At 41.8% G+C, this 22,579-nt stretch overlaps 1 protein-coding gene across 3 annotated transcripts in view; it reads right to left on the bottom strand.

The window, feature by feature from the left end:
- The window catches only part of C25H1orf116 (chromosome 25 C1orf116 homolog), a 32,672-nt gene that overhangs the window by 3,690 nt on the left and 6,403 nt on the right, over positions 1 to 22,579 (bottom strand). The window contains exons 1-3 of one of the 3 annotated variants that reach the window (XM_014828748.3): positions 8,449 to 8,627; positions 3,266 to 3,451; positions 428 to 599 (exon numbers count right to left, since the gene is read on the bottom strand). In XM_014828748.3, coding sequence (XP_014684234.1) covers positions 428 to 599; positions 3,266 to 3,370 — 277 coding nt within the window. In that variant the 5' untranslated portion in view covers positions 3,371 to 3,451; positions 8,449 to 8,627. Of the gene's footprint in view, positions 1 to 427; positions 600 to 3,265; positions 3,452 to 8,448; positions 8,628 to 22,579 lie in introns of those variants that run through there. The other 2 variants (XM_014828741.3, XM_070497727.1) reach the window with 2 other exon arrangements.

The following is a 22,579-nucleotide window of genomic DNA, read 5'->3' as shown; positions in this document are numbered from 1 at the left end:
CCACCACTGAAGTAAAGGGAGCCCTTCCCTCTTCTTATCTCCTGCAGCTGCATCCTCTGTGTCATCCAGATTAGCTCCCTAGACTGACTCAGTCTCTCCAGAGCCGTCCACCCATGCCTCCCTGATTCCTTCCCCCACCTCTTTGGTCATATGTCTTTAGAATTTCTCCATGAGAGATGGGAGCTGCTCAGATCCCCTTCCCTCCTAGCCTCTCATGCTTCATATAAAGACAGAGGAAGCTGGCTTGTCAGCAGTCCTTCCTCCCCTCCAGGGACAAGCTCTATTCTAGCTAGGAGAGTGCAGAGGAGTACGGCTGTCCCTTCTGCCTGTGACCCTTAGAACAGGGCAAACTAGGAGGGAAGTGGCCAGCAGGATGTACTGATTTTCTGGGTTTCCTGGAGGTGCTACCCCAGAGAGTCTCTCTTACCCTGGGGAGCAGGCTGGGTTATGGGCAGTGCCCGGGGACCTCGGGGAGTTGTGGCTTGCTCAGACTCGTCAGTGGACAGTCCGCTGTCAGTGTCCAAGGAGCCGATGGTCTCCTCCAGGAAGAGCAGACACTCCTTCTCTTCAGCAGACAGGAAGTCGTAGCTGCTGTCACTCTGGAGTGAGGAGAAGAAGGAGAGGGAGCTGAGAGGGAGCTCCGCAGAAACCGGCGGGGCTGAGAACCACCCGGCACTGGGGAAGGAATGCTGAGGAGCTGGAAAGCTGTCCACGATGTCACTCTGCAAACCTGCTGGAGGTGCTTCCTGAAACTGCAGGCACCAGGGAGGGCAGAGACGGTCTGGCTGTTGTCCGACTAGCACCCATCTCTGGTAGCTGGGCAGGCAGATGGCAAGGGGCCTTTCTTTTGCTCAGTCCTGGGTGGAATGCTTAGGGGCACAGATCAGAAGCAGTTCCAGGTTCTAATTCCTATTCCTCTGTGTGACCGATGTCAAGTATTTTACTTTGTGTGTCTCTGACTTAGCTCTAAGTTATATGGGCAACATAATGATTTGCCCTTAAACTTGAATGGTATTGCTTTTAACTTTTCAAAGTACTTCTGCCTATTTGATCTGGCATGTCAAGGACAGTATGAGGACAAACAGAAAATAAGGCCAAGTACTGGCTGCCGGGTCAATGAGAACAGTGGCATGACTAGCCACAGATACATTTACTAAATAATTTATACTTGACTTTGAAATGCATTCCATACAGGATTTTTTCCCCTTGTGTATTTACTTTCTTGATGGCATTTGGGTCTGGCTAACATTCAAATAAGGGTGCATTTCTTGAACAAATATTAACTTAAGGGGGGAAGGTAGAAAAATCAGATGGATATGGGGGAGGAGAAAGCAACTTGGTATTAAATATTAAGTAGATATTAAAGTAAGTCACTTTTATTATGAGAAAGCACATAGGAATATTTGGGAGAAAATGCTATGGCCGTTTCAGATGGTTTCCGCCCATGTTCTACAAGGCCAGGAAGATCCACGGAACAGTCGCTCTCTGATGTTGAAGGTTGAAGGGAAAACCAAAGGACAAATGGGAATATAAGATATTTGGCCTGAGTCCCTTCCTGGCATCTCCACCCCTCTTTCTAACATCTGAGTCACGGCATAGTTGTATACTCTCCAGACCCACTCAGATGGTGAGGGAAGACTTTGAGGCAGCCCTAAAAATATCCTGGGGGTGGGGGAGATTGTTGTTGGAATAACCCTTCCAGTTCCCCCAGCCCCTTAAAGAGCCATCTGTCAGTCGACTGAGCGAGGCCCACATGTCAAGGGAAACCCCAAATATAGCCCTGGAAGCCCTGAAGCCCACTCCAGCGCTTCCCGGGAGAAAATCTTCTTTACTGCCCTTTTCCTCCTAAAATAGCCTTGCCAAAATAAGCCAACTCTGAATGAGTCCTTCATGGATGCTTCACTTTGAAGACCTTTAATCCCTGTCACGCTCTGTGTCCAATGGTATGGAACTCCTCATATTAGCCTCAGTCTAACAGAAGCAGAAAGATGTCTCTGTGGCCCCACCATCTAGGGTCAGAAAGAAATTATATACAGACTGCACTTTGGATTTTGTGTGCATGTGTGTGCTGGTTTTCCTACTCCATTTTTACATATCAAAACTCATTGACTATATTAAACATCCTTGACATGCAGTAGAGATCCTTCTAATCCTGAAATTTTCAAATACCTCTCTAGGATATAATGCAACAGAGTAGAAATTCTCAAAGGTTATTATGCACGTGATGAGTACCAATAACAAAGGAATGCTTACATTGAGACATAGGGCAGATTTACTCTTTCATACCAGCCTTACAACAATCGACAGTTAAATTCATGCCCAGAAAAATTACAGTTTATCACATGCCAGTCACAAATTTTAAAGATTGACACCTGAGCTAACAACTGCTGCCAATCTTGTTTTTGTTGTTTTTCTTTTCTTTTTCTTCTTCTCCCCAAATCCCCCCAGTACATAGTTGTAGATTCTAGTTGTGAGTGCCTCTGGTTGTGGCATGTGGGATGCCGTCTCAGCCTGGCCTGACGAGCGGTGCCATGTCCGTGCCCAGGATCCGAACCAGGGAAATCCTGGGCCGCCGAAGTGGAGCACGCGAACTTAACCACTAGGCCACGGGGCTGGCCCCGAGTCACAAATTTTAAACACAGTGCTTTGGAAGGTTCTCAATCTCTGCTCACAGCTAGGCTCTATCTTTTCTACACAGACACATGTACTAAGTGCTTTATACGCATCTCACTCCCTGCAAGAACTCGATGAATTCAGTGTTAATACTATCCCCTTCTTGAAACTGAGGAGACTGAAGCTTAGAGAAATTAAGTAATTTTCCCAAGGTCATACAGCTTATAAGCAGAGAACCCAGATCTGATTGTCTCCAGAACCCAGGCTCTTAATTATTCTTTTCTCTTTGATCTTTGCAAAAGCCTGAAGTAATGCTGCTCGTTGCAGAGAACTTCAGGAATCCATGTGCTACAAGGATCTATGTTCTAGTTCCCACCATGACCTTGGATCATTGGCCTGCTTTCTCACCTCAACTCAACCCCTCAACCTAATGAAAACTAGGAAGAAGTCTTATTTGTCCTATTGCTCTCTGGGGTTGTCCCACCCTATTCTCTACAGAACCAGGGGTGACTCAGAAAACATCAATTGGTATGATTCACTCCCTGACAAGGAAGATAAAAGAAAGAGAAAGAGCCATGAGTAAGGACAGTGGTGGGCAGGGCAGGGCAGGTATGCAGAAAGCAGGCCAGGTCGCAGGACAGAGGGTACATACAGATCCAGAGTGGGTGGAGGTGATGCTCATCATGCTGTCGCAGCTGCTGATGCGGGTCACAGGTTCCAAGCCAGGCCCGGCTGGCCACAGCTCCCTCTCAGGCATTGCCTGAAGCAAGGTGCAGGGACGGTGAAAGGGGCTCCCAGAGGGGAAACGAAGGGAAGTGAAGAATGTCCCAAGCCGGGCCTGAAAAGAGAAGAATCAAAGCCACGTGTAAGCCCAGCTGAGGCTCTGGCAAGGCTCTGCCCGGGCCCTGGAGCAGCAGGGCGGCAGGGACACCAAGCAAGCAGACAGCTGGAAGGGGCCTTGAAAAGCCAGTACCAAAACCCAACCCCCCAGCTTGCATGGAAGGACATGTAAGATGGCTCACATACATGCAGAAGGATGGACCTTAGGTGGTGGAGAAGTAGTTTAGTCAGAAAGGCGATTCCATCACTTCTTTTAGTCACTTTTCTCTCTGAACTAGGGGGCTTAACCTACATTTTCATTACTATAAACAATAAATATTACAGGGGTTAACGGCTTGGGTTCTGGAGGTAACTGGATCTGGGTTCAAATCACCATTTCAACCATTTACAGTTACGTGACGAGATATACTCTTTGAGTCTGTTTTCTCTCATTAAACAGGGTTAATGTCAGGATTAAATGAGAACGTTAGCACAGTTTAGGTGGTAACAAACACTCAAACACCTAATGAACAGTGAATGACTACCACTGTTCTTGTAACGAGAAAAAGACAAGATCCACCTAGGAGTAAACTAAATTGAAGTAAGGGAAACAAAAGTTTAGAAAAGGAGGGTTTGGGTTAAACGGGAGACTATATGCTTGAGAGAATGAACAGGGCCCTTAATAGTACCTACTTCATAGGGCTGTTGTGAAAATATGATGAAATACTCCATGTAAAACACTTTTTGCAGTGCACGGCCCAGTAACTGTCAGCTGCGATCACAGTCAACATCATCAACATCATCACAACCACTACAACCACAGCCACTGTCATCACCCTGGTCTGGGAGACACATGCATGGTACCCAGAGTGGTTGACACAAACCCAATATCCCTCTTGTGTATCCCCCTCTCTGATGTTGCACTTATAATGAGGTTCCCTGACCTGTGTCAAATGAACAAGAGAAATGTCCTATGTAGCTGCCTCCTAACTCCAACTTAGAGCGGAAAAAAAAGGTTCAAGGTCACTGTGCCAACAGTAAAAGCAAAGGAAGGCAGTGCCATCTTCTTTCTGAAAATCCCAAGGATTTCCATATGCCTGTTTGTGGGAAACACTCCACCAGAGTTGGAAAGGCCAGAGATGAATCTCCTATGTTAAAATGAAATTCTAGAAGAATTAAGAGTAAAAGACAGTTCCAAGGCCAAATAAAGATTCGGGGGAGAGCTAGAATTAGAATACAGTTTGTCTGATTCTGAATCCATATTTTCCCTACAACAACATGCTTTATTTTCTACCACCTTTCCTACCCTCCCAACACTAGGTAAAACGTCCTAGAAAAATGTGTTCTATTTGAGATCTTGGGACTTGGGGTTTGGATTCCAGTGCAGGTTGTCCTTTTGGCCTCTGCCAATAATTGCTTCCAGTGCCAAAGTCAGGCTTGAGTTGTGCTGGGTGAGTCAGCCTGCCAATCCTGTAGAATGGACAACCACAAGGCCTCATGGAGCTCCTCTTCTGCTTGGGAGGAGCCACTCAAGTGGGGCAGGCAGGGAGGGGCAGGGCAATGGGGAAGGAAGAGGGAAGATTCCTAACGAGCTAGACACACGCAGTTCATAAGGGCTCAGAGCCTCTCAGGAGACAGAGAAGGAATCAGAGGGAACAAAGACACCAAAGAAACCCAATGATAAATCTACATCAAGTAAGATAGCTGCTAGAGTTCTTTCTTGAGGTTAGTTCCCCAATACCCAGAACCTCAAAGAAACAGAAACGTGAGAAGTCGTGTGGATGAAGTTCTGTCACCTCAGCTATCTACTCCATTAATGACTGTCTGGGTTCAGAAAGTACTAACTCATTCCTAACGTCCTGTTGGGTTGAGGCCATTATAGCAAAGGGATCCACGTTTCATTAGCCTGGGCATATAGAAGGCACACAAAAAAGTGCTGGATGAGTAAACTTGTCATCTCTTCTAATGTCCATTGAGTTGAGCTGTTGGAAGTCTTCTTTTTTGGCTTCTACCCTATTACTGTAAGTTCTTCCTTAAATATTTTATTTCCTAGAGAATATATATGACTCAATGGAATTCGGGCAATGCATTCAGTCCAACAAACATTTATGATCACCTAATAGGTACAGAGTGTACAAAACTTTATAAGACGAAGGCATTGTTTCCAAGGAGTCACTATAGATCCAAGGGTCTAGTTTTGGGCTCCAGTGTTCTTATCTGTAAAATCAGGGCAGTAAATATTGAAAGTGACTCACTACAATTAATGTAATATTCTCTGTGAATAGGTGAGCAGACACTGCCTCTTCCCTTTGGAAAATTACTACCCTTGTTCTTCCAAGTACACTTCAGACTCTACAGTGGTTTGCTGGCCTCTCCGTCCTCCCGGGGCAGCCTACCACACTCTCATTTTGGAACCAAGGATGGTCTAAGGCAGCTGGAGGAGATAGAGACAATATGAATGGCACTGCTTCAGAGAACACGGCACAGTATAGCTGACAAAGTGCTTTTAGATATGCCAACTAGATCTTCAAAATAACCTGAGAACTTGGGCAGGATGTGACATTTTCTTCATTTCACAGATGAGAAAGCTGGGGCTCTTTCCACTTCCCCTTCCTAAGGCAAGTAAGCAATGCCCTACAACTGCATACATAGGGCAGTCTGTGGATCCCCGCCCCCGCAGAGAGCATCTCAGAGACTGCCAGATGCAAGAGAGCCATGTACATAAAGAAGGGTCATTGGCTACCCTTGACAAGATCACCCTTCTCCTGCTACCTCACACTTAAACCCTGGAAATTATCTGGTTCAGCTTTATGCTTCCAGGCCAGCTTTTTGTTCCAAAAACAGATACTTTCAGAGTAAAGAAACAACAGCAAATGCCATTGAAGATCCTGTCATCAGGCACCACATAATCACTGCAGAGAGAAATCTGAACCTGAAACCAAAGCTGAATGAGCCCACGGGACTTGTACCGCATGTCCACACCTCGTTTTCCGACCCAAAGAATCTGAACTATAATAAAGTCTTCTCTGCTTCCCACCCTTCCTCTCTTCCTCACTAGCTGGCCTGCCTTCGGTGATGCATTTCCCTCCACCAACTTTATAACCTTGAAACTTAGGGGCTGTTTCAGGGCAGCCATCAAAACCCGAGGCATTTCTACCTGATAAGAAGCCTGAGAAACAAGCAAAACACTCAAGGTGAGAGTTTGGTATCTCTTAACCCTTGACCTCTCTGAGGGACTTGAGGGGAGGAGGGAATGGGTTAAGAAATATGCGCAGCCTAAGTCAGGGCCACCCGTGCAAAAGCACATTAAATATTAACTACTTCACTGAAACCAGCCAAGACTTGGATGAGGGTAAATAAATAGCATGTGGAGTTCTGGCATCTGGAGAGGGTAGGGTGGGGACAGGGCTCCAGCCCCATTCCAGTTTGGCTTCTCCGTACCTTCGAAACAGACCCAAGGCCTCCTTGTCACCCTCCTCCCATGAGCCCACCCCCATATCCTCTAAGAGCTCAGCCCCTCTCCCCAGTAGTCAAAGAGGTTTCCTATTTCTCTTAGACCTGGTATCTCTGCTTTGTGCTGGCTACCCAAAGATGTGCCTCCTAAATGAGAACTTCCTATCAAAAACGTCAGGAAGACGAAAAGCTGCGTGCTGTGTGTACCCCTCTCCATGAGCACACGGGCAAGTTCCTTTGTGTGGTTAGGCAATGTTACAATCTCCCCTTTCACCAGTGGGCGTGAGGGAAAAGGTGGCTGAAATATCTTCTACACGAAAAGCTTTGTTCAACACTGCAGGGTATCTTTACTGCTGACAGGGTCACCATCCGCGGGAGGCCTCAGTCCGTGAGTTTGGTGGGTTGTTCTGTGGTGTGGGCTAAGCTAACGCCTACAGCTCCAGTTGCCAGGACTGGAAACCCAATATATTCACTCAAAGCTTAGGTGCGCCAGGCCCAGGAGCCTGGCACTGGGGTCTTCCCACTTCCCTCTTTCCTGCAGCAGGAGGAAAAGAGGCAAAGTGAGGGAGCAGAGCACTAACCTCCCAAAGTGGATAATGGAGAGCTGACTTGCTACTCTGATCTGACCTCCACATCCAGCTTCTGTGTGCAGGGAAACCTGCCACACAGACTACTACTGGGAACCTGACGGAAAACAACGAAAAACCGCTACACGGTTTTGGTTGTCCTCTCTGGACTCTGCCACACTACTTTGGCCTGAGCCCCACTTGGAACTCCTACCAGACTTGACATGCCACTGTGAAATATTAACGCAGGTGAGGCCCCAGCAGAGCCGAGTAGCTTTCTGTTTGCCAGTCTCTGTGTCTATTAACAGGTAAAGTCGGAAAATTAATTGAGTTGAACCCAAATAAACTTGACTTCGCAACTAGATTATCCCCGGCTTTTCCAAGGATGAGCTGGTAGCCTGAGTTGGAGTTTTCCCAATGTAACCAAATCTCATACCCCGTTACAAACGACCTAGCACAGCTCACACCTTCCACAGCTGTCCACTGAGAGCTCCATTATCACACTACTTACTGTACATACACACCCTGCACCTTTTATTTAAATAAAGATAGACATTGAGTTGATAAAGCCATGGGAGAATTTCCTGTTAGCAATGCAATGGAAGATCAAGGCACCCTTCTCTCCTGGGCAACCCTCCATTTTGCCTCTCTCTACTCCAACTATTCTTTTCCAAAATCACAACTCAATTTCAATTGCTCAGAGATGGGAATTTCCAAAACAAACCTATTTTCTTTCTTGTTGTCTGCATAATATGCTTATCCAACCTAAACCGGCAGATGAAAAAAAACGTGTTCTAGCCCTGGGCTCCACAAAACCACTCCAATCAAGAAGCTACCAACTTACTCTTAGCTGATGCTGGACTCAGAGCTGAGGAACAGAGAGGACAGGCCCCCAGCTGGGGCTTACAGGGCTGCCCACAACCCTGTAGCTCCAACTTCCCACGAAGCCCCCGCTCTCGCTGCACAATAAGCGATAGTTGGTTAGTGATTAACTCACCTTCACTGGGTAGGGGCTGAAGAGAGAAAAGGAATACCCTTATATTTCAAAGGGCCGAGACGAGACAGAGCCTGCTTCCCCTGCCGCCTACTGTTTCCTCCTTTTGACCTCCTCCTGACTCACCTGGACAGGTAAATGCTTCATCTGTGCTGCCTTACCCCACCCTGCCACTGCCTCTCAGCCAATCCCAGCCCTCCCTCCCTACTTCTCATTCCAGCTGTATCTCCAGGGAGGGCGTGGGAGAGGAATGAGCAGGGCGGTGCTCCTCTCTGCCAATCATCTCTTGCCCTCCCCTTCCTCTGTTTAGAGCCAATAAAGAGCCCTTTAAAAAAAAAAAAGGAAGAAAAAGGAGGGCTGGAAGGAGAGCAGACAGGTTTGGGCTGAGACTGGAAGGAGAGTTGGCAGGGAGGGAGTAGGCAAAAAATATTATTATTAAATCTTGATATAAAGAAACACTGGGCAGTATGCTTTCCTATGTGTCTTTTTGAAACCGTCTAGAACTGCTATCTTCCACTTGGAGCTAAGTATTCCTCTGATTTCTCCAAGTTAAAATCCTTGGCCAGTTTTGCTAATAGCTTTTCTAGCCGTTCAGGATCACTTTCATCCTTGAGCCTTTTCCTGGCAGCTCATAATTCTAGCCATTCCACTTGGGACCGCTGAAAAAGGTGTCTGAGGCTAGGGCTGCTGGAGCTGAGACACCCTTGCCCCACCACTTGCCAACGAACTTCTTGGCCTCATTTATTTCTGGGGGAAATGAAACCATTTTCTTCCCCAAGAAGTCCCAGTCCTGACGAAAAAGTGACTGGACAGCCTCGAAGGAGGGAACGTGCATGCTGTCATTTGGGTTTCTGGTCTCTTTTAGCTGTTCATGGAAGGTAGTAATGAATATTAAGAAATAAAAACAAAATAAGCTACCAACCAGTTTAGCAACTCCCGTCTCCTTCCATGGGCAGATTTTTGGCACCTGTAGTTAAACCAACCTGAAGAGAGTGGGGAGAAAAGAGCAGGTGGGAGAATCCAATGCTTGCAGGAAGAAATCTCCCTTCAAGTAGGGAGGCCACTTTTACCAGATACGACTTTTGCCTGGAAACTGGTTTTTCCTGGGTGTAGGTTATTCTTGATACCAAAAGAGTAGAAAGAAAAATGAAAATCAATGCACATAATATGCCAACATTTATTAAGCTCTTACTATACACTACGTATTGTACCGTGCTAAGTATTTTCATACATCATTTCATTTAATCTTTATTTCAACTTTAAAATGTGGGCACTGTTTATATACCACTTTTACAAGGAGGTTAAATAACTTGCCCCAAATCACGTCACTAGGAGGTGGCAGAGCGGGGCTTTCAGTTCAGACTGTCTGACATCGTTTGCCATGTGCAGTATAATGCCAGTCAGCCTTCATTTTGGAGACTATCCCAAGTAGGAAACATGAAATACAGATAATTTGCAGGTATAATTCGGACAATTAAATTCCTCCTTACGCATCTCATTTCTATCTTGTAGCTATTCATATCTTTTATAACAAGGTGACACACAGCTTTCATTTTTCTCTTTCTATGATCATAGTTGGGCAGGAAATAAGAAGTGCAATGATCCTGGGGCCACAAAGAGGTGGGGCAGGACTAGTGAGGAGGAAGGAGGTTTGAGGAAGCCGGGGATAGCCCAGGACCCTGTCAGCGGCATGCAGAGAACAGAGCTCTCTGAGCATTTAAGGGCAACGATGTGTCATTCAAATATGTCTGATGTCATAATACTAACGAAACGGGAAAGGCATCTGTAAACCAGGAGTTCAATGCAACTAGAGTTACACTCATGGAGGAAGTCATTGAAGCTAATCCAGCTTCAAAGGTGTGTGATTTGAATATTTGCTTTAAAAATGAATTGCCTTATGAGCATTAACCTCAAAGATGATAATAAGCATAGTCTTGTTGGTGAACAGACACAGTTTTTCAGTTTATAATAAAATTAGGATAATAAGGAAGTGTCCCTGTCTTTTCCTAGGTAGATGTAGGAACATAGAACATGGAGAAAACGATCTTTCTGTTCCTCTCTTTCCTTTTAGACATCTCTTTTTGAAAACTGTGAAATATTTCAGGTACTCTGGCATAACAAACACCAATGTACCTAACACCCCATTCAAAAAATAGAATCTTGACATCACAATTGAAGTTGCTTACAAGCTTTACCCCAACTCCCCTCATGGCTCCTCAAAACACACATATATTCCAGCTGACTATATCACTATTCTGAACTTGGTGTTTTTTATTCTCCATATCTTTAATGTTTTCGTTGGAATCTTTCTTATTTTTGCTTGGAAAAATATCAAGTCTCTAAGCTTCCAAGAGAAGTGGGAAGGAGGCCTGGGCTAGGGAGAAGAGAGGAATTCCAGTCACAAACACCTGAGAGACTAAGCCTTACCGGTTGATGTGGGTCATCATTTAATGAGGAATGTGTGTCATTGTTCCTTGTACATGAATTCTTGTTTGATGACCGACTGTGAAATCTAATTACTGGCCAGCTCACCTGACTCATCTAAGGCCACACTCCTCTGTCCCTGTGTGCTGAGATGCCATCATCTCCTTGACCGTCAGAAATTAGTTTACTATTTCCTTTCTCAGTATACCTCCCCACGGAAGCGTCTCACTTCCCCTACACACACACACACACACCACTTCAAAACCGAATATACCACAGACAGTCACTGGCCAATCTCTCCTCTTTGGGCCCTTTATAAAGTTGGACTCTGCAAAATAGAGTGAACCTCTATTCCAATCATTCATGATACTTATTCATTCACATTACAGTCATGTCCTATCGTGTCTTTCTTCTCCTTTTCCAAAGAACAGATGAAATTACTTTGAGCAGGTGCTATCACCATCCCTAGGAAACACTGGGCGCCCACTGTGTTCATGTATTGGACATGATACTACATATGCTGGGTCTCTGAGTGTACTCTGACATATCCGGGAGAGGAAAGGTTTTACTCCTCAAGTAGTAGCAAGAACTTGCTTTAAAGAGAAACAGCTGCAGAAAGATTCAGGTGATTACAATTTGACTATAAGCCGTGGAATTGATAGACCAGATTAAGACATCAAACAGATCACCAAGTTCTCACCAAGGTGATATCAGAGTTAAGCCTAAAATAATTAGATGGGAACTAAAGGGTGTAATTAAGTAGATTTGGATGAAGGAGTTCTGAAATTATTTAATCATTAAATAGATCCTGGGAGCAGCTTTTTTTCTCTCTTTTTTTGGGAGCATCTACGATGGAAATTTAGCCCATCTCCCATGGAAATTTAGAGGATTCAGCTGTTCTTTTCCTCCGAGTTCTAATAAAAGTTTGACGGCTGAGACCATTTATTAGCATCAGAGAGTTTTGTAAGGAACGCCAAACTGTAACATGTTCAAAATTGAACTCACTTGCCCCTACCCCTCAAACCTGTCCTCTCTCCTCCGTCCCCATACCAGCTATTGCATCCCCCTGCTCTCACCCAGACTCACCAGCTCACAGCAACCCTCCTGTATCTCCTGTAAGATTGCTCTCGTATCTGTTTCCAGTACTTCATCCTCTCTACTCTGGGTCAAGACTTCACTATCTGTAGCATCACGGGCTGTTAAAGATGGAGGAGACTACAGAAATTCCTTGTTTCACATCTTCCATTTTATAGATGCACACCTGAGTTGTTATTCCTCTCAAAATACTTTGACGTATTTTCATAGCATTCAGGATGAAATTCAAAGTCCCCATATGACATAAAAAAGACCGTCATGAGCTGGCCCTACATGCTTCTATGGTCACATGTTCATTCATATTCTTTACTACGGTCACCTCTAATTTTTCTGAAACTGCCATGCTTTCATGCTTCTGAGCCTTTGCACATGCAGTACCCTTTGCTTAGACCCACTCCCACCTGTCCTCCTGGCTTAGTGTTATCCTTCCTTCAAGGTTGAGCTCAAGTACCACCTTCTTTTGGAATAGGATGTTAGGGGCTGCTTCACTGTAATCTCTTAACACAATGTACATATCTCTAGATTTAATTCACTAGGATGTAACTGTCCTCTTTCTTTGTAAAATTTGAATTCATGAAAGGCATCAAATTTTTCTATGTATAACTCTTCTATTCTATTGTAGTCATTATATATTAATTCCAAAACCCATGATGAACTTTTGGACAATTGAAGTTCTGTACTTAAGAAACTTGCCTTAAAAAATTCATTTTTTGAGATCTTGTTGGTAGATAATCCATACTACAATTTTGCTGTTGTTTTTTCCTAAATCTTGTCCTTTGACATACTGTTAAAATGTGGATTTCTCTTAGAAGTAATAGGCATCGGCTCATCAGAATTGTTTTCAGAGGTTTTTGACCTTGTGCTGTGATGAATTTACCTGTGAGTCTGAGATACTATGAAGGCCCCCAGTTGGTGATGCTTTACATTGTAATGATTTAAAACATACCTGGCAATGGGCTGACTGATTTCCTTTATCTTTCTTAAAATACTTCTAACATTCCTTATGTTCTTTACTTAGTTTTAATAGTATTTACAAAGAACTGTAGCTTATAGCAAATATTCAACACTGGAAAATGCCAGGGAATATTATTGGCTAAGACTGGATTTCCCAGCAAGCTCCTAATAGCTGTACACAGAATAATTTGTTGAAATTGCCAATTTAAGAATTTATTTTGCTTCTCAAACTTATTTCTTGGAACACCCTTCATAGAATTTGCATTAAGTATACAATAATGTATTAATATTTATTTTATTCATTGTTAGCAGTAGACAAGGCCATGGAATACACACTTATAATATGCCAACAGTTATAAGCAAGACAGACTGATGAGACTGTAGCCACTCCTCTCCCACCTGCTAGCGTCCCGGTTCCCAGAAATGTTGACTTTAACCTTCTGCTCCACATTCGCATTTCCTGCTCTTGCTTTTGATTTGTTAACATTGGATTTCTTCAAACCACTAATATCTCTTGTCACACAACAAGCAGATTGGCACCACTATAAACTCATGAATAACAACCTCAAATGGGTACTCTACACTGCCAGGCAATTACCACATTTCTCTAGGAAGCCGGATCTCACATTTTCCAAAACCACTTTTTCTTCTTTCTCCACAAACTTTCCACTTCTCTTTCGCTCCTTTCATTTTCAGATAATGACTTTGCCACAAAATCTGAAAAAATTCAGTAAGAAAGCAGCAGCCAAGAGGCAGGAACTCTACTTTCCCATCACCAAATTTACAAGCCTACCTTCCTTTGCGCCCATTTTCTTCTTCTTCTCTTCTGGTACAACAAAGGAAATGTTCTTCCTATAAAACCCTCGCATCCACATGTGCTCTGGATCTCATCTCACAAAGCTCTACCCCTGCAGTCCTTTCTCCGACATCATCATTTGGACCTTTCTACTAAAATAATTCCCATCAGCATGCAAATATACTGTACCATAGTGTAGTGTCTCTGCAGCCAAACTGCCTGGTTGGAGTCCCTGCGTCTCCACTTCAATAAATGCTATTGACAGTGGAGCTATGAGACATACTACGTTGACTCTTCTTTTTCTATTTATCCTTTTTGTCCTTCCACATCCACCTATTATTTAAATCGACTCTCAATACATTCAAATATAGTAGTATACTATCAATTCCATCCTGAAGAAACATTTTCCAGAGCATTCTGACCTGCTTCCATTTGGATAGATTGTTCTCTAGCCCGCTGCATGGCTGTCATTTTGATATCTGTCCTCGTCACTCTATTGGGAAAAATCCTTTCACCTTTCTTTTGTTGGATTACCTGGATCTCATATCTTCCTCTTTCTTGAGTTAGCCCTCTTACTTTGGTAAAACAAATTTTTCTGTAGTTTCCTGAGAAAGAGCGTATAAGATCTTTTATGTGTGAAAATATGTTTGTTCCATCCACACATTTGATTGATAGTTTGGGTATAGAATTTTAGATTAGTGTCTGCCAGCTTTCAGTGTTGCTGTTGAAAAGCCCAAAGTACATTCATGTTTCTAAATTTAGGGCTTTCTCTTTGTTTCCAGTATTCTGAAATTTTCATGATGGTGTATTTTGGAGTGAATCTATATGCTTTGCTGGTAAATCTTTCCAATCTGGAAACTCTCGACCTTCAGTTCTGGGATATTTTCTTGAATTATTTCTTTGATGACTTCCTACCATCTATTTTCTCTCTTCTTTCTTTTTGGAACTTCTATTATTTGGATGTTGTACCTCCTGGACTTCTAGCTCTCTCTTTGCTTTGCTACTGGGAGATTTCTTAAAATTTATCTATAACTTTCTGTTGTATTTTCTTTCTGCTATTGTGTTTTTAATTTTCAAGAATTATCGTTTGTTCTCTGAATTTTTATTACATTTTTCTCTAGTTTCACTGATGCAAAATCTTCTGTTATTACTTTAAGAACATATATGTAAATATAATGTTATGTTTTTCTGCCTCCATAGTCTATATTTTCTCCAAGTTACTGTTTATCTGTTTGTTTTGGCTTTTGTGTTTCTTATTAAAGAATATCTTCAGATGTCTGACGATTCTTGACCATTCACTCAAATGTGAGAATTTAGCAACAAAAAGCTGACTAAGTTTTGTGACATGGATGGAACTGGTTGATTGGGGACATCACTCTGGAGTTGTCTCACAGGTCCATTTGGTAGGAAGGTCTTTTATTTTTTAATATAACTTTTATTGAGTTAATGATATTCATTTGTACATAATTGTTTGTCGGTCATGTTGTAGGTGCACCCCTTCACCCTTTGTGCCCACCCCCCACCCCACCTTTCCCCCGGTAGCCACTAATCTGCTCTCTTTGTCTGCATTTTTAAATTCTTTATATGAGTGGAATCATACAGAGATTGTCCTTCTCTATCTGGCTTATTTCACTTAACATAATTCTGGTAGGAAGGTCTATGATGTCAATATCTTTAGTCTTTTTTATTGGCCTGGTTGGCATCCTCAGAGAAGATTTCTCTGAGAAGAATCTTCCAAAATCCTGCCTGAAGGGCATAATTCTGGCAGCTAGTATTTTTGGAGCCTAGTGGCAGAAGAAAGTTGTTGGTCTCAATATCCAGTATATAAAAACATCACTTTATCCTCTTAGTTCTAGTACAGAAACCCTCTATTTTACCCTCTCCTCAGAAGCTCTTAGTTGCCCAGAGTGGGAGAGGAGACCTTGAGAGATCTGTTTCTTTTTTTAATTATTTTATTGACTTACAATATTGTGTAATTTCAGGTGTACATTATTATATATTGGTTTCTGTATAGACTGCATTGTGCACACCACCAATAGCCTCGTTTTTACCCATCACCACACGTATGTGCCCCTTTACCCCTTTCACCCAACCCCTTCCCCTCTGGTAACCAGACTCTCTACCCATCTTCCTGACTTTTTTTCACTCCTATTTCTAGAGGTACTAATACCACCAATTCTTGAATTTTTTTGGAGCGGGGTTGCTCCATAGAGGAAATATGATTGCTGGTTTAGGATTCAGCTTTTTCAGACCGGTAGGCCAGTTCCACTCATCCAACTGCTGGCTAGCATCTAAAATTTTTTTGCTGTTATTTACCCCACCATCTCTTTGTCCTTGAGAATTTATGCCTCTTTAAATCCCATTACTATAATTTTATTACAATTTTGGGAGAGTGGAGATCAATGAATATGTTAAACCTACTATCTTTCACCAGACACCCTATTTACTCCAACCCATATCCATCTGGCTTCTTTCTCCACTACCCCCAAAACAGCTCTTGCTAAGTTCATCAATGAGCTCCAGGTTGCCAAATCCTACAGACTCTTCTAATCTTCCTCTTAACTTGATCTTTCTGTAACATCCAATATAGTTGGCCACATTCTGTTTCTTAAACAACTATTTTCTCTTGGATTTCATGACATGAAATTCTCATGCATTTCTGATCTCTTCTGAACTCTCGGTTATCTTTAGTGGCTCTTCCTTCTTAAACTGACGTCTAAATCCTGGCTCTTCTTCCTTTACCTAACTTCTAGATGTTGAAAGTTCCTTGGGGTTTGGTGCTGAGGCTTCCTCTCTTTACACACTCTCTCTAGATGATCTCTTCCATTCACATAACTTTTAACTATCTAAGGTCAACAAATCCAAAATTTAGATCTTAATCTTTAGACTTTTTTTTTAACTTCAGACCTGTAGATGCCTTCATGACATCTTTCATATGATTCAAAAACATCTCAACCCGAACATGTCCAAACTCTTATTTTCTCTATTCCTTCCAAATATTCTCCCCCTCCATCTTCCATGGGTCAGTAAATGTCTGGCATTGACTAGTTGCTTAAGTAAAAACACTGAGAGACATTCTAGATGTTTCCCTCTCTATTACTCCTTGTGTCACCAAGTCCTGGAGATCCAATCTCCCAAATATATCTTAAATCTATCCTCTTCTCTTGACATTTACCTAGTCCAAACTGTCATCCATTTATTAGCTCTTCATCCTTGAGGAAGTTACTGAACCTCTCTAATCCTCAGTAACCGTATCTACAAAGTAAGGTGATAGTAATAGTTATCTATCTCAGAGTTATGAAGATTATGTGAGGTAATGCATGAAAATGCTCAGAACATTGAAAGTGCTCAACAAATGCTAACTATTCTAATTATTACCATCATCACTTACATAAGTTCCTGCAGTCGCTCTCTCCTAACTGGCCCTTCATTTCCACCTTTGCGCCCTTTAATCCATTCTCCACAGAGCAGTTAAAAGCATTAGGGAAACATAAATCTGGGGCCTTCTTTAAAATGCTTTGATGTCCTCCCAATGATCTTAGGATAATTTTATTCCTAAGTTACACATTAACTTCATTCATTCACATGTTCATTCATTCAAACATATATTGAATGTCTACTATGTGTCCAGTACTTTGTTAGGTACCGGGAATACAACGGTAATAAGAGAGAACTGGTTCCTGCCCTTGTGGACAAACTACTTGGGGACACATACATAAAATAAACAAGCAGATAAAATGTGGTAAATATGAATTAGGGTAAGTGCTTAATATAGCTTACGGATGCTGCAAATCTGAATCCTTTCTCGCTTCTAAGACTTCATCACACGTCCCTCTTACTCTGTTTACCACACTATGGCCAGACTGGCCTGGAAAATATTTTATTTCCTCCTGCAACATAGTGTTTGCAAATGCTATCTCTCCTACTTGGAATGCTCTTCTTAGTCTTCAACCAACTCCTACTCACACTTCAGGTTTCAGCTTAAATGTCACTTTCTTAAAAAGGCTCTCCCAGATCCACACTTTTAGATTCTCCCACCCTGTATTCTCTTCATAGCACCTGTATTTCTATTCCTTTATAGCATTGTTTGTGTTTTCTCCCCCAGTGTATACCCAGCACCAGGCCAGTTCCTGAAACAACATGAGCACTCAAAAATGTTCGTTGAATGAATGACTATCCTTGTAATCCTGAAGTATTTGACACTATATCTTAAAGAAGTAGAAGTTCAACAAGGGTTTGTTAAAGAAAACTGCTTAACAACTTCTCTGAGGTAAATCATGACTTTAGCTGCTTCTAGCCAAATCCAAGATCATTTTCTGTCTTCATTGTTATAGAGTAAAAGTAAGAAAAATAAGGCTGGATGTTAAAGGATGTACCTAACGGGAAGGGTCACTTTGGCAGAAGGTTAACATAATTCAAAGTCTGCTCCTTAGTTGTACAGGTTTAAAACTTGATTTTATCAGTTTACTCCGTAATACTCGAGCTCTGGAAGAAGTCATTCAATCCAACAAGATTCATAAGAGAAAGATTTACCAATCCCAATGCAAAGTAGTTAAGTCATAGTAGAAGGAAGTTTGGAATTCTAATAGCTGTAAAGTTCTGTCCACAATTAGGATGGATAATTTCGTGAAATAGCCCACATAATAAACTTTAAAAAAATGATTCCTATTCCATAATAAAGGACACGTTTTCTATTTACTTTAAGACAAATATCCAACAGGATTGAAATGAACTGTGCTAGAAATATTCATGGTAACTTGATAAAGTGCTTCTTCCTTCTGTACTGTTCTAAACAAACACTGACATTCTTACTATCCCCTCCTCCACTGTTGATGGAAAAATTATGTTATTAAATCATTTGTTTCATACCTGATATTTCCATTTCCAAGATTGTATCTTTTCTTTCTGTCTTTCTTTTTTTTTTTTTTTTTTTACAAATTTTATGGTAGTTGTTTTGTGATTATCATAAGAAAGGTATTGTTGAGGACTTCCATTTCCAGTAGCGTTGGACTAAGTAATTCAGACAAACCCTCTTCGTTAAAGCAGTGGGGAGCCAAAAATAGTGAAGAACTTGAAGAATTGCCAGGCCTGGACCAGGATGAGGATAGAGGTTCAGTGTGGTACACCCGACATTTGGGCCACTTTCCTCTGGAGACATAGCTCTACTCCAGAATGGGTGGCTGAGACGCTGAGGGGTGCTTGTGAAAGCCTCAAGAAGCAGGGGATCAGGGACTGCGGTCCAAGGTTCACCTGTGGATGGGACCTAGGGACCACACTCGCTGTGGGTTGGGAACTCAAAGAGCTGCACCCCAGGAATGAGCACATCTCTTCCAGCACTGGGGTGGGGACTAGCTGTGTTGGACTTACTAAGTTATGGTGATGTCTATATGCTCTACTTTATGAGCCAGTTAAGGGGTTATCAGGAATAATTTGCTTTATGATTTGTGTTTAACGTCAGCACTAATTTCGAACGTGACTCAAACAGGCTTCAACTCTAAATTAAGAGCTTTCAGCCTACTGCAATTATTCGAGGGTCGTCTTTAGGATTTTAGAACATGGCCAAGTCACTGGGACACCTGCTCTAATATCTTAAAATTCACTGATGAAGCCCTTCAATCGAATACAGAGAAATGTCATCAGAGTAAGATCAGAAAACTCTTCTTGGTGTAGAGAAGGAATTTTAGAAGGACAGAAAGGCAGAGAAGCAGTTAAGAGAGAGGCAGTTACTAAAGCAAAGAGAGAGAACGATTTATTCTCAGAGCTGCTTCCTCAGGAATTCTTGAATTTTTTTTCTTTAAACTCACACATAGGGAAATTATGAAAGTTCCAGTGAGCTTAGGGAAATGTGTTCACGATACCCTGGCACTGGGTTTCATCTGATAAATACCCTCAACATCTATAAACATGACAGAGACAAAAACAATCCAAGTCAGAACAAATTTTTATAATAGAAAAAGTATTTGAGATGCCTGTTTTTCTATTCTTGGATCTCTCTTTTTAGCCTTAGAGATATATGAAGATAAGCGTAGTACATACTATCACCAAATATGAAGTCCTGCTCTGCAGCCTCAGCTGTATTACTGAAGAGGAGCACAAGCCACTCCTTTCCAAATACTAACGGGATGGCAAAGAGGAGAAGAAAGAAAAAAAAAAACAAACTTTTTTTCTAGGGAAGTTCTTTTCGTAATTACTCATTTCATAACTAGCATTTGACATAAACTTTTCAAGATGTCAGAGGTAGTGACTTCCAGCTCTATTTCTCACACTGCGGCAGGCTGCATCACTCGAGCTTTAATATTAAAGCATCCCTTTCTCCCTGCACTAGGATTTTAAGGTAAATTTTACTTTGCAATATTTACCCCTTATTGGTCTGAGTTCTTTCCTCTAGAGCCTCAGAGAATAAATCTAATTCTTCTTTTACATAACTCCTTACCAAATTTGAAGTTAGCCATCACATCAATCTGAAATCCCTTTTCTCTTCTCCAGGTAAATATCTCCAGTTCCTTTAGCTATCACATGGCATGTGTTAAACCTTAGTTTTTCATCAGGTTTTACATGTAAAATTCTCATCCAACCCCCCAACGCAATGTGACAAAAGCAGGATACATTAACGCTATTGCTTCCTTTTTTCTAGATCATTTAACTATTAAAATGCAACTATTTCTGCAGCCCAAGTCATTTCGCCCTGCTGGGATCAGAATTATAGTTAAGTACTATTGCTGTTTTTGTCAAATCAACTATTAAGGCCAGGTTTTACCCGTGCTGGACTCACACAACGGATTGTTTTAGAACTTAACGGTAGGACTTCACATTCATGAATATTCAACCTTAGGGTTTTTCAGCCTGCTGAGATTTTTGAAATGTCAGTCTTTTCTGGATTTATATTATCTGAAAATTGTAATAAGTGTCTTTAAGTAGCGGATAAAGATGGATCGCATAAGACCTAGGACATAGGGCTAACATAAGCCATTAGCGGTCTCTGCATGTTGATATCTATTCATTTAAAACACCGCGGTTAGAGCTGTGGTTCTCAAACTTTATCATGCATCAGAATCACCTGGAGGGCTTGTTAAAACACGTCATCAGTCTCTTTTATGTTTGATTTCTTTGCGAGAATTTGCATTTCTAACAAGTTCCCAGGTAATGTGAACACCCTTTTGAGAAGCATTGCTTTATGGGCACAGTTTATTGTTCAACAAGCCACCATCACACAGCCCTTGAGACTCCTTACCACCTTTTATAATGAGGTTTGGCTTGACTTATTCTTAGGTTGGATTTACGCAGACCCCCAGATATTTTGTCCTGGTGCAGAAATTGATTAGGTTACATTATGGTTCCACTTCCATAATTTTCAAGCTTCCAATGAGAAGGAAAGTAGTTCGATTTAGTTAGAGAGCCTAAATTCTGGCCATTTCTAATAACTCCAGTGCCATTTCAAATAAATGTTTAAATGTTGACGTCGTCAAAGATTAAATAAATTCTCCCAGGGAGATGTTGCAGTTTGCAAACAGATCTACGTTCACACGGATCTCAGCCTATTATAAATGAAAGGGAACATTCAACCTTCCCACTTTGACAATTTGTCAGCAACAGACATTGAATGACAACTTTCTGGAGCTGACCGCATACCAGAAAATTGGGAGTCAAGGAAGGGAAATGTCAAATATCCTAGAAACATTGTAGTTTCTCCTGTCCAAGTCACTAAGACTCCACGTACAGAGTGTCTGGCAGATTTTGGTGCACAAGTCAAAGCAGTGGTCAAGGCTTTGATAATAAACATGTAACTTGACTGCAGCAGCTGTTCACTGGCCCTCTGCCCTCACCCCGAAATATGCTCAGACAACAACCTTTTCACTTCATTTATTCCTTCGAAACAAGTCACTCCATACAGCATTTAGATATGTAAAATCATATACCTCATAAATAAAATCAATGCATCTTAATGACAATGGCAAAATCACATAAGAGTTGTACAAAATGAAATCAGACATCTCCCAGGTAGCAGCAGCACATTAACTTCGAAAAAATGCTGGCAAACAGACAAAAGGACATTTTTAAAACAAGAAAACACTGTCCATCTTCATTCAGAAAATGTTTTCTCATGCCAAGAAAAAGCTGTTCTGTTTTGCCCTTCCCTACTACTTTTTCAAGTCATGTTCTAAAGCTCTACATTTGACAGTCTTGTGGGTTTTTTTGCTTCAGGAATCTCCACCTGTACTGCATTCATACAGGCAATAGAGCACTGTTGTCATTCTCTATCCCTTTTGACAAGCTATACATATTTATTCTGTATTTTAAGGAGAATTCAATACTTTTTTAAAGGAAAAAAATTACTCTATGCTACAGAAATTATGTTTTCTTTAAACAGCTTGAGTATAGAATGCCACCAAGGTGAAATGGAAAACTGTCAAGAATTAGGTACCCTGGTCCTTTTAAGTAACTAATGGGCTACAACTAACTACATATCCTATACCAGTTATAAAGTCAGGTTCATGTAACCTTAGTAGAAATTCTAAACCTTTCTTAGGTTAAGCTGTTTACCCACAACTTAACCAAATCATTATCTCCACTATCTCTAAACTCCTATATGTAGGTCTGTATTTTAAAAAACAAGTATAAAAATGCATCGTAGCAAAATGGTTATAGTTGTGATTTTATACTTCAATGTCAAGCTTTTCAGTTACGGCCCTGCTACACTCTATGCCAAGAAATGCGGGAGGAGGGTTAGGGTAACACAAAGGCATTGCCTGAAAAATTTTCTGAAAAGCATAATTCATGGCTAGGAATGCACCCATTTGAGAATCTCTTTTGGTTAAATGGTCCTTTACCCTCCCACCCCTTTTTCCCTTCACTCGGAAATAGCAT

The sequence above is a fragment of the Equus asinus genome, chromosome 25 (assembly GCF_041296235.1).
Source record: "Equus asinus isolate D_3611 breed Donkey chromosome 25, EquAss-T2T_v2, whole genome shotgun sequence".
NCBI lineage: Eukaryota > Metazoa > Chordata > Mammalia > Perissodactyla > Equidae > Equus > Equus asinus.
The sequence above is the reverse complement of the archived record's forward strand: the minus strand, read 5'-3'. Positions and strand labels throughout refer to the sequence as shown.